Genomic DNA, 12,504 nt, shown 5'->3' with positions numbered 1-12,504 from the left:
AATATCCTTATCATTTACAGTAGGGGGTACATTATCCCTTATAATACATGAGTGATACTCAGAGTTCCCTGTATAACTCAGCCTGCAGCCTTGTGCCTTTATATGGGCACAGAACCCCTCAGTGACTGCTAATATCCTTATCATTTACAGTAGGGGGTACATTATTATTATATTGTGGATATTTTCTGACATGCCTTTTCTTTGCACACAGTGGATGACCTTACTTTGCCATCTACTGCGTAATTCTCCTCTAATGTTGCCATCTTCCTATAATGCAGATTCCCTTACATCACCATCTTGTCCTACTGTCTCCATCTTGCCCTACTGCCACCATCTTGTCCTACTGTCTCCATCTTGCCCTACTGTCTCCATCTTGTCCTACTGTCTCCATCTTGTCCTACTGACTCCATCTTGTCCTACTGCCTCCATCTTGTCCTACTGTCTCCATCTTGTCCTACTGCCTCCATCTTGTCCAACTGTCTCCATCTTGTCCTACTGTCTCCATCTTGCCCTACTGTCTCCATCTTGTCCTACTGTCTCCATCTTGTCCTACTGTCTCCATCTTGTCCTACTGTCTCCATCTTGTCCTACTGTCTCCATCTTGTCCTACTGTCTCCATCTTGCCTTTCTATCTCCATGTTGACCTAATGATGAAAATTTTCCCCTACTGTATCCATCTAACCCTACTGCTCCTACCTTGACCTTCTATCATAATCTTTCCTTATTGCTTATATTGCTTGCCATAATGTTATTGGAAGGCTGGTCTGGATCTGCCCCCCTGGTGGGTTCTTGAGCAGCAACCAATCAGGTTGAGCCTGATGACCAATCAGGGTGACTTAGGGGCAAATATTGATTTTTCTCCCCTAGATTATCTGGGAAACTGAAGGTCCTACAGGTTGACTGAGTGAACACTTATTTACTGTCCTTGATATTCTTACATCCAAGGATACAAGTACTAATATATCAATGGGTTTATATATCCGTTACCCTATCATTGGCTAATGGGGGTTCTGGCAATATCCTGAACCCTAACAGGGGACTTAAATAGGCAATAGAACCTTGATACAAATGAGGGATACCCATTCTTTGTGATATTGGAAAGGTGGGTTTTCATTGGTTGCAGGGTGGTTTTTATGTGAATAGATCACCGAGCGTTGCCTCCCCCATTGCTTTGTAATGAAAACAGATTTTCAGAGCTCTATACTGGGGTTTGCATGGTTATGGTTACAAAACCTCTGTCGGTTTAGAAAATCTAGTGGTGGGAAGTTACATCTACTGGTGGAGACCACTTGTATTCGCTCAGTTCCTGACGCAGCCAATGTTTAACCAGCGCTTTGGCCCCAGCGTTGCCGTCTCAATATTCACTTTGTTTAATAATCCTCAGACCAAGATCCGCACAGGGCAACCTCCAACCACATCAGGGAAAATACGGTTAGGGTCTTGTTGTCAATGTTGAAAACAAAAATCTCATACAGGTATGGGATCCCTTATCCGGAAACCTGTTCTCCAGAAAGTTCTGAATTACGGAATGGCCATCTCCCATAGACTCCATTATAAGCAAATAATTCTAATTCTTAAAAATGATTCCCTTTTCTCTGTAATAATAAAACAGTACCTGTACTTGATCCCAACTAAGATATAATTACCCCTTATTGGGGGCAGAACAGCCCTATTGGGTTTATTTCATGGTTAAATGATTCCCTTTTCTCTGTAATAATAAAACAGTACCTGTACTTGATCCCAACTAAGATATAATTACCCCTTATTGGGGGCAGAACAGCCCTATTGGGTTTATTTAATGGTTAAATGATTCCCTTTTCTCTGTAATAATAAAACAGTACCTGTACTTGATCCCAACTAAGATATAATTACCCCTTATTGGGGGCAGAACAGCCCTATTGGGTTTATTTCATGGTTAAATGATTCCCTTTTCTCTGTAATAATAAAACAGTACCTGTACTTGATCCCAACTAAGATATAATTACCCCTTATTGGGGGCAGAACAGCCCTATTGGGTTTATTTAATGGTTAAATGATTCCTTTTTCTCTGTAATAATAAAACAGTACCTGTACTTGATCCCAACTAAGATATAATTACCCCTTATAGGGGGCAGAACAGCCCTATTGGGTTAAATTAATGTTTTATTAAGTTTTTAGTAGACTTAAGGAATGGAGATCCAAATTACGGAAAGACCCCTTATCCGGAAAACCCCAGGTCCCGAGCATTCTGGATAACTGGTCCTATACCTGTAATATATTATGTGGTTTTGCCTACAGTTTACTTTGCCCTTTCTGAATGACAGTGGCAGCAGAGTCCCTGGTATCACTCAGTGAGCTTGGCCTGTGCGCTTGGGTGTTGATATTTGCACTAGGGGTACAAGGGCTAGAATGGTTGATGTTTGCTTTGAATTCAGCTTCTAGAACCATGTATAATGTGACAGTTTAGTACAAATTGCCAAGAGATCATGGAAACTCTTTGCACCCCTATGGGTTCCTGCAGACATTCCATGATATATGATGTTCTCGCTAATAAAAGGAGTTCTACTTATAATTGTGTCACCTTTGCTGCACAATAAGCTGTGACACATATCTGTGGTTTTACTTCTGGCTGCTGCTATAAACATGACTTCCTGCTCCTGCGAGTCCTGTGTCTGTACGTGTGGTCTTTGACATGCTGAGAAGTGAGCAGTTCCTATCTTAGAACTTAGCAACCTGATGCTGCAAGGAGAAGGAAAGGTAAAAGCTAAGTGAGCTTTAGCAGAAACACAGCCATAAGCACCGAGTCCTCTATCAAAAGAAACACAGGATTTATTTTCTTCTTTTGTGTGCACATGTTCTTCTGTGTCAGACTTCCTTCTCTCAGAAAAATCCTTCAGGGCACGGAACGAGTCTGCGCAGCTCTCTACTCCCTCGCTCTCCACCTCCCTTCTCCTGCTCCCCCTCCCACCTCATCCCCCTCCCTCCTCCTGCTCCCCCTCCCACCTCATCTCTCTCCCCCTCCCAACTGTGCTGTGTAATCTGAGCTACCAGCAGCCAGAGCTGCAGCACTGAAGCTACTGAGACCGAGCTAAAATGCCAGCTGCTATCTTAGACAAACAGAGGGAGCTTCTAGGGCTTCCTGCAGAATAAATATAGCGTTCTAGGTAGCACTATCGTGGCTATTGTGCCAAAATGACTTTCTTTCTCTTTTGAGGTGGTTACTGGGAGAATAGGGGTAAGGTGCTATGGGCAATAGGCCACATTTGAAGTTCAAGCAGGACCATTTGTGGTGGTGAGGCCTGGGAAAATTGAGTGCTTGTCTTAGGGGGAAACATTCAATACTTTTTCTGCAAGATGGATCATACTCACAATACTTTTGTTGTGGGATGGATCTACTTCCAATGTCAGACCAAGGTTGGAGGCATCCGTTTTGTCTAGGAGGGAAGATGAAAGATTAACTGCACTGGCATCTGTGAATGCTAAGAACCTCGGTCAATTTGTTAATCCCATACATCCTTATTATCATGAGAATCCAATCCTAACGAGGTACAGAACCCTGACTGTCGGAGCTTGCTGTTCCGGGCTGTCTCTCATTCCCATAGAGATGTTATGGATAGGGCTTAGACTGAAGGAGTTGACTGGGGTTTTCCTATTATATTTAACTGGGCTCTCTGAACCCTAGGAAGTAGTTTGATGGAGCCAGTGGACAATGTCCTATCGACCAGCTTCACCCTTCCATAATAATCACTCACTCAATGAAGAGAGTTAGAACGCAGAAGTGCTGCATCATGGGGTGCCTAGAAGGCTTAATACAAGTTGATATAAGAGTTTTCTAGCAACAAACTCACATGGGATCACATGGGTTCTGTTATATCATTATCACATTATTATATGATTATATCATATGGGATCTATTATCCAGAATGCCTGGGACATGGGCTTTTCCTTGTCTTTCCATAATGTGGAGCCCCATGCCTTACTCCTGACAGAGCTGATAAGGCAGGGATCCCCAACATTTCTTACTCGGGAGCCACAGTCAAGCACCATAAAAGTTCATGGAGGAGCCAAATAAGGGCTGTGATTGGCTATTAGGCAGCCTCTATGCACCCTATCAGCTTACAGGGGCTTTATTTGGTAGGAAATCTTGTTTTTATTCAACCAAAACTTGCCCCTGAGTCAGGAATTCAAAAATAACTCCCTGGTTTGGGGGCACTGAGAGCAACATCCAAGGGGTTGGGGAGCAACATGGTGCCCCTGAGCTACTGGTTGGGGATCACTCTGAATTATACAGCGTATTTGGTATTATTTCTGCTGATCTGCCCTGTGGTTAATGGGGCTGTACATTAGTAAATGTTCACACCTTTTTTTATTTAACACAAAAGTTCAAACCACAGGCCCTTTGAGGTTTCCTTTACCGTTTGGACACACTCAGGTTATTTTTGTGTGCTATCAATTTTCTCATACTTTACTCAAATGGCTAAAGGGAAAATACACCCAAAATGAAACAAGTGCACGGGCAGGTTAAAAGATTTAAGGTAGCCATCCATGGAATATCGAGGGAATTTAGGCTAATTCGGTCGCTTGGCCCTGGTGGCGCAGTCAGTTTGGGACCGCATCAACGAGCCGATGCGGTCCCTGATCCGACTGAATCTTTTAACCTGCCCAATCGATATCTGGGCAATTTCAGGCCAGATATCGGTCGGGCAGGCCCCTCGTTGCTGCCCCCACGCGGCCCGATAAGCTGCCGAATTGGTCCAAGGGACTGATATCGACAGCTACAATCGGCCTGTGTATGGCCACCTTAAAACCAGACAGGCCTTTCCTAGATTAATGCAGCAATTGGCCAATTGCCGATGGCTATGTCATAGCCCCACCCCATGACATCACGGCTCCATTGCATCGCTGTAATGTCGATGCCCACCGCCCTGCCCGGCTTTCGGCAGGGGGAAAGGTGGCAACCTTACCAGGGCCAAACGATTGAATTAGCCTAAATTTGCCTGATATCGCCCACCCGTAGTTGGGAATATCGGGAGAAGATCCGCTTGCTTGGCGACCTCGCCACGTGTATGGCCACCTTTATACATTAGGAAAACCGCAGGCAGGCAGTTTTGGCCTGGAATGCCCTTCTGAAATCTGGGCTGTCCGGGCCAAATCCGGAAGGCAACCCTACACCAAAGGTAGTTAAAATATGTGCGCTGATGTGCCCAGAGGTGGAAAGAAAAGCCTACCGCAGGCACCTGGAGCACTTTGTTGGCCCAAACCCACCCCACCTGCCGGTAAACACAGGTCCAACAGATTTCAGGTAGACTTACCCATCACTACAAGTTGCCACTGGTAGCAGAGATGTTATAAGTTGTGAAGGGCCCCATAGCAGCCGATATAGACTAGCCAATAGACCAGTTAACACAAACTACTGAATAAAGGAGGTTCATATTGTTACTTTAAACACAAGGATGAGAACATTTTCTATTGCAGACATAAAAGATCCCAGAAGATGACCTGAAGGCCAAAATACACCTCATGGCACAAAATATCTGCACACTATAAGTCCAAATGTATATGGAAAGCCCATCTAAAGCCATTTATCTAAAGGTCCCCATACACGGGCCGATTCTAGCTGCCGATATCGGTCCCTTAGACCAATTCAGCAGCTAATCAGCCTGTGTATGGGCACTACCGACGGGCCTGCCCGACCGATATCTGGCCTGGAATCGGCCAGATCTCAATCGAGCAGGTTAGAAAATCTAGTCGGATCGGAGACCACATCGGCTCATTGATGCGGTCCCTGGACCGACTTTGCCTATACCCGTCATTATAATTCGATTGTTTGTCCCCAGGGCCAAACGATCGAATTAGCCTGGATTCTCTTGATATCACCCACCCGTAGGTGGGGGTATCGGGAGAAGATCTGCTCGCTTGGCAACATCACCAAGTGAGCGGATCTTCACGTGTATGGCCACCTTTAAAAAGCTGGCAGTGTTGGATGCCTCAGGAATTGCTGAATGGCATTTAAGCGACTGGCAGTTTGTGGATGAGCCTGGGTTTGGGGGTGCTTGAAGAACCCTACCTGCCTAGGAGATGGAATAATTCTATGGGGCTGTTTTTCATGGTTGGATAGGGCCCCTGGTTCCAGTGAGAACAAACTCAGGTTGGGAAAGACCCTTTCGTGTCTCAGCAGGACGTGGGCCCTTACAGAATGGGTTTGCTAAGATGGCAGTTGAAAAACTGACTGACTGGGCTGCCTCAATGCAATTGTGGGATGAATTGCAAAGCTGACTGAGAGCGAATATTCCAACGTCCAATGGAAACCAGCTCAGAAGAGTAGCCAAAAACCTATGATTCCGAAGGATATAACTTTCTATTACCATTCTCATAATTACATACATAGTTTGAATACAATACAGCACCTTTATACAATTTGTCAGCCATTAATACATAATTGGCATTAGTAAGTATGATCCAGATCTACTCACTGGCCCCTATGATGACATCACATGATTCACTATCGACATCACAGGCGTATATCTGTCCTGACCCTGGATCTCCCACTAGGATCCTGTAGAGATAAAAAGCACATTATGGAATTGTAGGTACAAGGGAGAACCACATGGAGAAGACCTCTGTTAGGGGGATACCCCAGGAGACCAAGAAAATGATAACTTCTGACACATGGAGTTACCTGCAACTACTCCCTCCGGGAGATGTTTCTCCTGCACAACCTCCACACTTTGTTCTGAATCCTCTTATCTGTTTGTTTAAAACCGCTCACCTTCAGAACTTTCTTCTGATTTTTTTTGTTTCTAGAACATACTCATATCCAATGGTGAGTAAAGAACTCATCCCATTGTATGTTTAATTGTGTTTTCTCTGCAGCGTCAGACTGGGATGTCCAGGGCCTACTGGGACTGCCACCCTGGGGACCCCCCACCCCAGTAAGGCGCTATATAAAGGACTTATTCGCTACTTTGTGCATTTCTCCAGTTGAGGAGCACTTATAGATCACGTAAGACGCTATATAAAGGACTTATTTGTTACTTTGTGCATTTCTTCAGTTGAAGAGCACTTATAGATCACATAAGGCACTATATAGAGGGACTTATTCGTTACTTTGTGCATTTCTCCAGTTGAGGAGCACTTATAGATCACGTAAGGCGCTATATAAAGGGCTTATTCGTTACTTTGTGCATTTCTCCAGTTGAGGAGCACTTATAGATCACATAAGATGCTATATAAAGGACTTATTCCTTACTTTGTGCATTTCTCCAGTTGAGGAGCACTTATAGATCACATAAGGCGCTATATAAAGGACTTATTCCTTACTTTGTGCATTTCTCCGGTTGAGGAGCACTTATAGATCACATAAGATGCTATATAAAGGACTTATTCCTTACTTTGTGCATTTCTCCAGTTGAGGAGCACTTATAGATCATGTAAGGCGCTATATAAAGGGCTTATTCGTTACTTTGTGCATTTCTCCAGTTGAGGAGCACTTATAGATCACATAAGATGCTATATAAAGGACTTATTCGTTACTTTGTGCATTTCTCCAGTTGAGGAGCACGTATAGATCACATAAGATGCTATATAAAGGACTTATTCGTTACTTTGTGCATTTCTCCAGTTGAGGAGCACTTATAGATCACGTAAGGCGCTATATAAAGGACTTATTCGTTACTTTGTGCATTTCTCCAGTTGAGGAGCACTTATAGATCACATAAGATGCTATATAAAGGGCTTATTCGTTACTTTGTGCATTTCCAGTTGGCCAATGCCAACACTTCTTATAGCCCTTAAGCAGTCACACCCCTTTATCTACCCATATCCCTCAACCACTACATGTGGTATTGTGCATTGGCATTTCACAGTGAGTGATGAGCAAAACTTGCCTGCTTGGCACACTACCCACCAAACATGAAGAGTGGCTTTGCCACAGTTGTATCATAGCCTACACAGCCTTGCTTTACTGATTAAACCTCTTCATTACAAGTGGAAAGAATTGTTTGTTCCAATCCCGCAAAATGCTACTTGCCTACGCTTGGTGCGGCCTACACAACACCAGCCCGCAAGAAACACAACCAAAGAGATTCCTCTTCCTATCTGATCGCTTGGCTTGAAAACAACTTGTGATTTACAGTTGACCACAAAGGAAATCTGACAAAAAACTGCAGTTTGGCAACAAAATGATTGACACCAGCTGGAGCACATGTATTAGAACCGTTTGTATATTTATAAGGTACCAACCCCACTAAGGTGAGTACATGGGTACACAAATAACATGCTATTTGGAAGAAGAATACCCACCCAAGTAAGAACCCACAACCACACAGAAGTCTCAACCCTAAGCCCCTCACCTTCCAGATGCAGAGGAACCGGTGGCTTGTGGTCACATGTTCTTTAGAGCCCCAACCCCTCACTACTTCCCCTGTGCCCATGAAATATATCTATAAATCTCTTCTCTCAAAACCCAAACTTCCTTCTTTTCCATTAGTGCCACAGTACATTCTACCCCTACTGCTTAGTCAGCTTCCAACATGCAACGCAATCCAATTAAATCCAATCTGTATCATATCATTCTCCCGCAGTTCTTTCCAAAGTATGGAACCCTCTAGTGAACCCCCTGGAGCAGCAGTCAAAGCAGCAGATGAGTGGTGGGGAGCGTGGAGTTAATTTAAGGTGAGATATGGAGATAATGCCTATTTTCTCTTCAAAATACCCCTGAATGCTCAGCTAGAATGCCACTAAGGGTGAAAATTGGAGTTTGGGCACTTATCTGTCCTATATATTCAGGGAACTATCTATGAACATTTGATAGAGCAATGTTTTTACTGAGCTAAGGGGGTCGCTGAACAAAGGTTGGACCTCCAAGGTGGGCTAAAGTCAAAAATAGTCAGGCAGCCACCACCCTATGGTATACTCAATATATACTCTTTCACTTTCACCCATGTTTTCCTTACACTAGTGATCCCCAACCAGTGGCTCGGGGCCAACATGTTGCACACCACCCCCTTTGATGTTGCTCCCAGTGGCCTCAAAGCAGGTCTTCATTCTTGAATTTCTAACTTGGAGGCATAATGACTATGGGTACCACCAAACAGAGTCTCCTGTAGGCTGCTAATCCAAATAGGGGCTACAAAATAACCAATGACAGCCTTTTTTGGGCACCCCCAGGAACTTTATTCATGCTTGTGTTGCTCCCCAACTTTTTTTATATTTTAATGTTGCTCACGGGTTAAAAAGTTTGGGGACCCCTGCCTTACACCATTCCAAAGTTTTAATCTTAATCTATATCAGTGGTTCCCAAACTGCGAAACCCCCCCCATACCTTTTTAGATACCCCTGATAATCCAGTTGACAGAGGAAGACTTTGGCCAAAACCCTTGTGCTGCCCTGGATATTCTTTAAACTAGGGTTGGCTGTGCTTGTAACCTTGATGTAGACTAAGGGGTGCCTGACCCCCACAGGTTTTGAAAATTCTGACAACCACTGGTCTACACAAAAGTTCAGACCAAAAACTCAAGCATTTTGGGGTTATCTGGCCTCTAATTATGTGTGGGGAGGTTGATGGAATGGCAAGGAGAAACATGTATAGGATCATTTTTAGGAGAAGGCCAGGAGGCACAGGCATCCAATCTGCCCCATGTTGTGCCCAAGCACATCCCCTATGTTGCCTAAACCTGCCCTGGGGTCCTCCAGGACTAGGATTAAACTTTTTGGGTTACTGTTTAGTTTTCACCCATAGCCCTTTCCAGCCTTACTGGTTCAGGACCTGCTAAGGGCCCCATAACTCCAAGGGAACCCCAACAGTGGCAGTGAACCAAGTTACAGCAACCAGGCCTAGACTGGCAACCTGGAAAGCCTGGGGAATGTCCCATGGGCTACTTTAAGCAGCAGTAGACCCCTTTGTTTTATTGGGGGCTGTTGGGGACATTGTGTTCTTGAAATGCCAGGAGTAAATTTTGCATCTCAGCCCAGACGTAGCACCAGATGAAGGAGCACTGTGAAGCATATATTTGGCTTTTGTTTCATTACTGGCGGCACAGGATCAAGTCTAGTATTTGACTGAGGGAAGGCAAATAACGATGTTAGTGAGTCTCTTCCCTTAGGCTGCAGCAATGCTGTGGGCTTGAACCAGCAGGGTATCCACCATGACAATATATTGTTTTAACTGTGTCCACAAATACCTATTCTACTTAGAGCTCCATTTAGTCTTAATTCATTCTGCACCAGTTAAGGTTCAGCCATTTACACCAGCACCCCCATAATGACCTTAGCCTCCAAACTTCTACAACAATTCATTTCTCACCTCTCTCCTTGGGTTGTGTGGAACTGTCTCACTCTGTACCCAAACTGCCCGCTGGACTGGCCAGAGAACTCCTTCTCAGCAGACGTTGCAAGGTTATATCCCAGGCAGACGCATAACTCTACAAAAAGCCAAATTCAATAGTGAGGCACATGAGAGGCGAGATGAAAGTAAAGGGGGAGATGTGTGGGTAAGTACCTTGGAGCAGAGCAAGTCCCAAGAGAAGATGCCTCATTCTGCCAGCGAGAGAGACCCAGTGAGAAAGGTGATCAGCCTGAGAGCACAAACAGGGCATAAAGTTTGTGGTTTGCAACAGAGGAAGGAAACAGGTTGATGGGGGGGGGGGGCAGATACAGTACCGTAAGTGTGAGAGAGCGTTGGTGGGTGTGTGGGATGGAGAGCAGAAGTGTGAGTGAGACAGCAGCAGTAGAGCAGCGCTCAGCATGTATAGAGACCCAAGGGTAAAGAAATGGAAGCGGAAAATTAAAAAGAATAAAGAAGTTTAAATATAAAAGTTCCCAGTTAGCAATGAGGTGAGCGGATCCACAATAAGCAAAGCAGCAGCGAGACGGTCATTCTATGTGTTTCTGAGATTAACGAGAGGAACAGGATGGAAAGTGAGTCAGAAAGAAGTGTAAGCCCACGTGCAGCCCTGGGGGAGGCGGGGAGACACATATACATTAACGTTAAGCTTCGCCCCATTCCGATAATTTCATTTTATGTCCATGAGTTCAGATCCACAGGGGAAAGAAGGGAAATAACCTTGTTTGTACCTGGCTTTATTTGTATATTGTGTTATTTATTATACACATCCGGTCAGTGTCGGAATGGCCCACCAGGATACCAGGAAAACTCCCGTTGGGCCCAGGGGTCGTTGGGCCCTCCTGCTCACCCAGCCATTTGCTTTGTATGCCTGTACCATGGCCATTACTTACTTCTATATGAGAAGAAACAAAAGAAATGGAGGAAAGGATAGATAATAGTATGTAAAAAAGAAGTAATTAAGAGATTAAAGAAAGTGAATGAACAGAGAAGAGGGGTTTCTGGTGGGCCCTTGGCAGTCCGACACTGCATCCGTCCCTGTCTACAGTGAAGCTTACACTAACATGCAAGGGGGTATCCCCAGTATCCAGCTGTGCAAGTCTGACCTTGTATATTTACCCAACCATGTCAGAAAACCAAACGCACAGACTAGTAACAAAGTAGTGATTATTCCTCTCTGGGACACTCACCTTCATCATCAATAGTACAATGGTAGTTACATAGTTAATTTGGGCTGAAAAAACACAATAGTCCCTCTCCATTAGGAAAACCCAAAACTGCAGGAGCTATAGGGTTGCCAACTTTTACCTGGAGACCATCAAGACTTGGGCGGCCTGGGGGAGGTCAGGGCCAGGACTGATGATGTTAGGGGTGGAGTTTTTGATGGCGGGGGGAATAATGGGAGTTGACTGGCCAGGGTTTAATAGAAGGAATACACTCCAGAGCCTGGGGTTGTAGCCCCCAGTTAGGTCTAAGGAAAGGTGTGCCCTGAAGCTGGAGGCCTCGAAGAAATCCCAAGTTTGGACAAGGGGACCTGTTAATAAGGAATAGGCAGAGTGGGATGGCTTTGACTCCACCAAGGGTGGTAACAACAGAAAGACTCAAGTGGTAGTGATGTGGGGTTCAGGGAAAAACTCAACCCACACCGACCCTAACACGCAGCAACCTAACCCATGAAATGTTGCCATGTAGGTCCCACACCTAAGCTGTACCTGCGTCTTTCCACTCTGCATGTGTATTACCCCAGTCTGGCCCGCACCCAACCCGCAATGGTTGCCCAGATTTCAACCCTAACCCATCTGACCTAAGGGTAAACCAGTGGGTCCTGCAGATTGCAGGTCAACCCATACATCACTATGAAGAGCGTTGACTTAGGGTAGATGCATGTTCTCCTGGAAGTTTGCTAAGAAGTCTCTTTATAACACCCAAGTGTGGGTATCGAAACTCAAGAGCAGGGCCACGGTCAGGGGGTACAGGGGGAGTTGCAGTCAGGGGCCCCATGGTAGGACAGGACTCAAAGATGGAAAAGTGAACTTGAAAGGTGGGGCTTGCATGGTAGTGGGCAGGGTTTGGGGGGATCATGGGTGAAGGATTGGACTAGGGGCATGGCTTTGCGTGCTAGAGGCATTTTCTTGCCATTGGGGCCCCATTTACTTGTTGTATTGGCCCACAACCCTGATTAC

The 12,504-nt window shown here is 45.0% G+C and overlaps 1 protein-coding gene across 2 annotated transcripts in view; it reads right to left on the bottom strand.

The window, feature by feature from the left end:
- itgal (integrin subunit alpha L) overlaps positions 1-10,852 on the bottom strand; it is a 38,933-nt gene extending 28,081 nt beyond the window's left edge. For both annotated transcript variants that reach the window (XM_031893535.1, XM_031893536.1), the window contains exons 1-4: positions 10,478-10,852; positions 10,283-10,400; positions 6,453-6,535; positions 3,349-3,413 (exon numbers count right to left, since the gene is read on the bottom strand). In XM_031893535.1, coding sequence (XP_031749395.1) covers positions 3,349-3,413; positions 6,453-6,535; positions 10,283-10,400; positions 10,478-10,724 — 513 coding nt within the window. In that variant the 5' untranslated portion in view covers positions 10,725-10,852. The remainder of the gene's footprint in view (positions 1-3,348; positions 3,414-6,452; positions 6,536-10,282; positions 10,401-10,477) is intronic.
- Between the last annotated feature and the right edge of the window lie 1,652 nt (positions 10,853-12,504).

The sequence above is a fragment of the Xenopus tropicalis genome, chromosome 9 (genome assembly GCF_000004195.4).
Source record: "Xenopus tropicalis strain Nigerian chromosome 9, UCB_Xtro_10.0, whole genome shotgun sequence".
Classification (NCBI taxonomy): domain Eukaryota; kingdom Metazoa; phylum Chordata; class Amphibia; order Anura; family Pipidae; genus Xenopus; species Xenopus tropicalis.
Note: the sequence above shows the minus strand (reverse complement) of the source record. Positions and strands in the feature narration are given on the sequence as shown.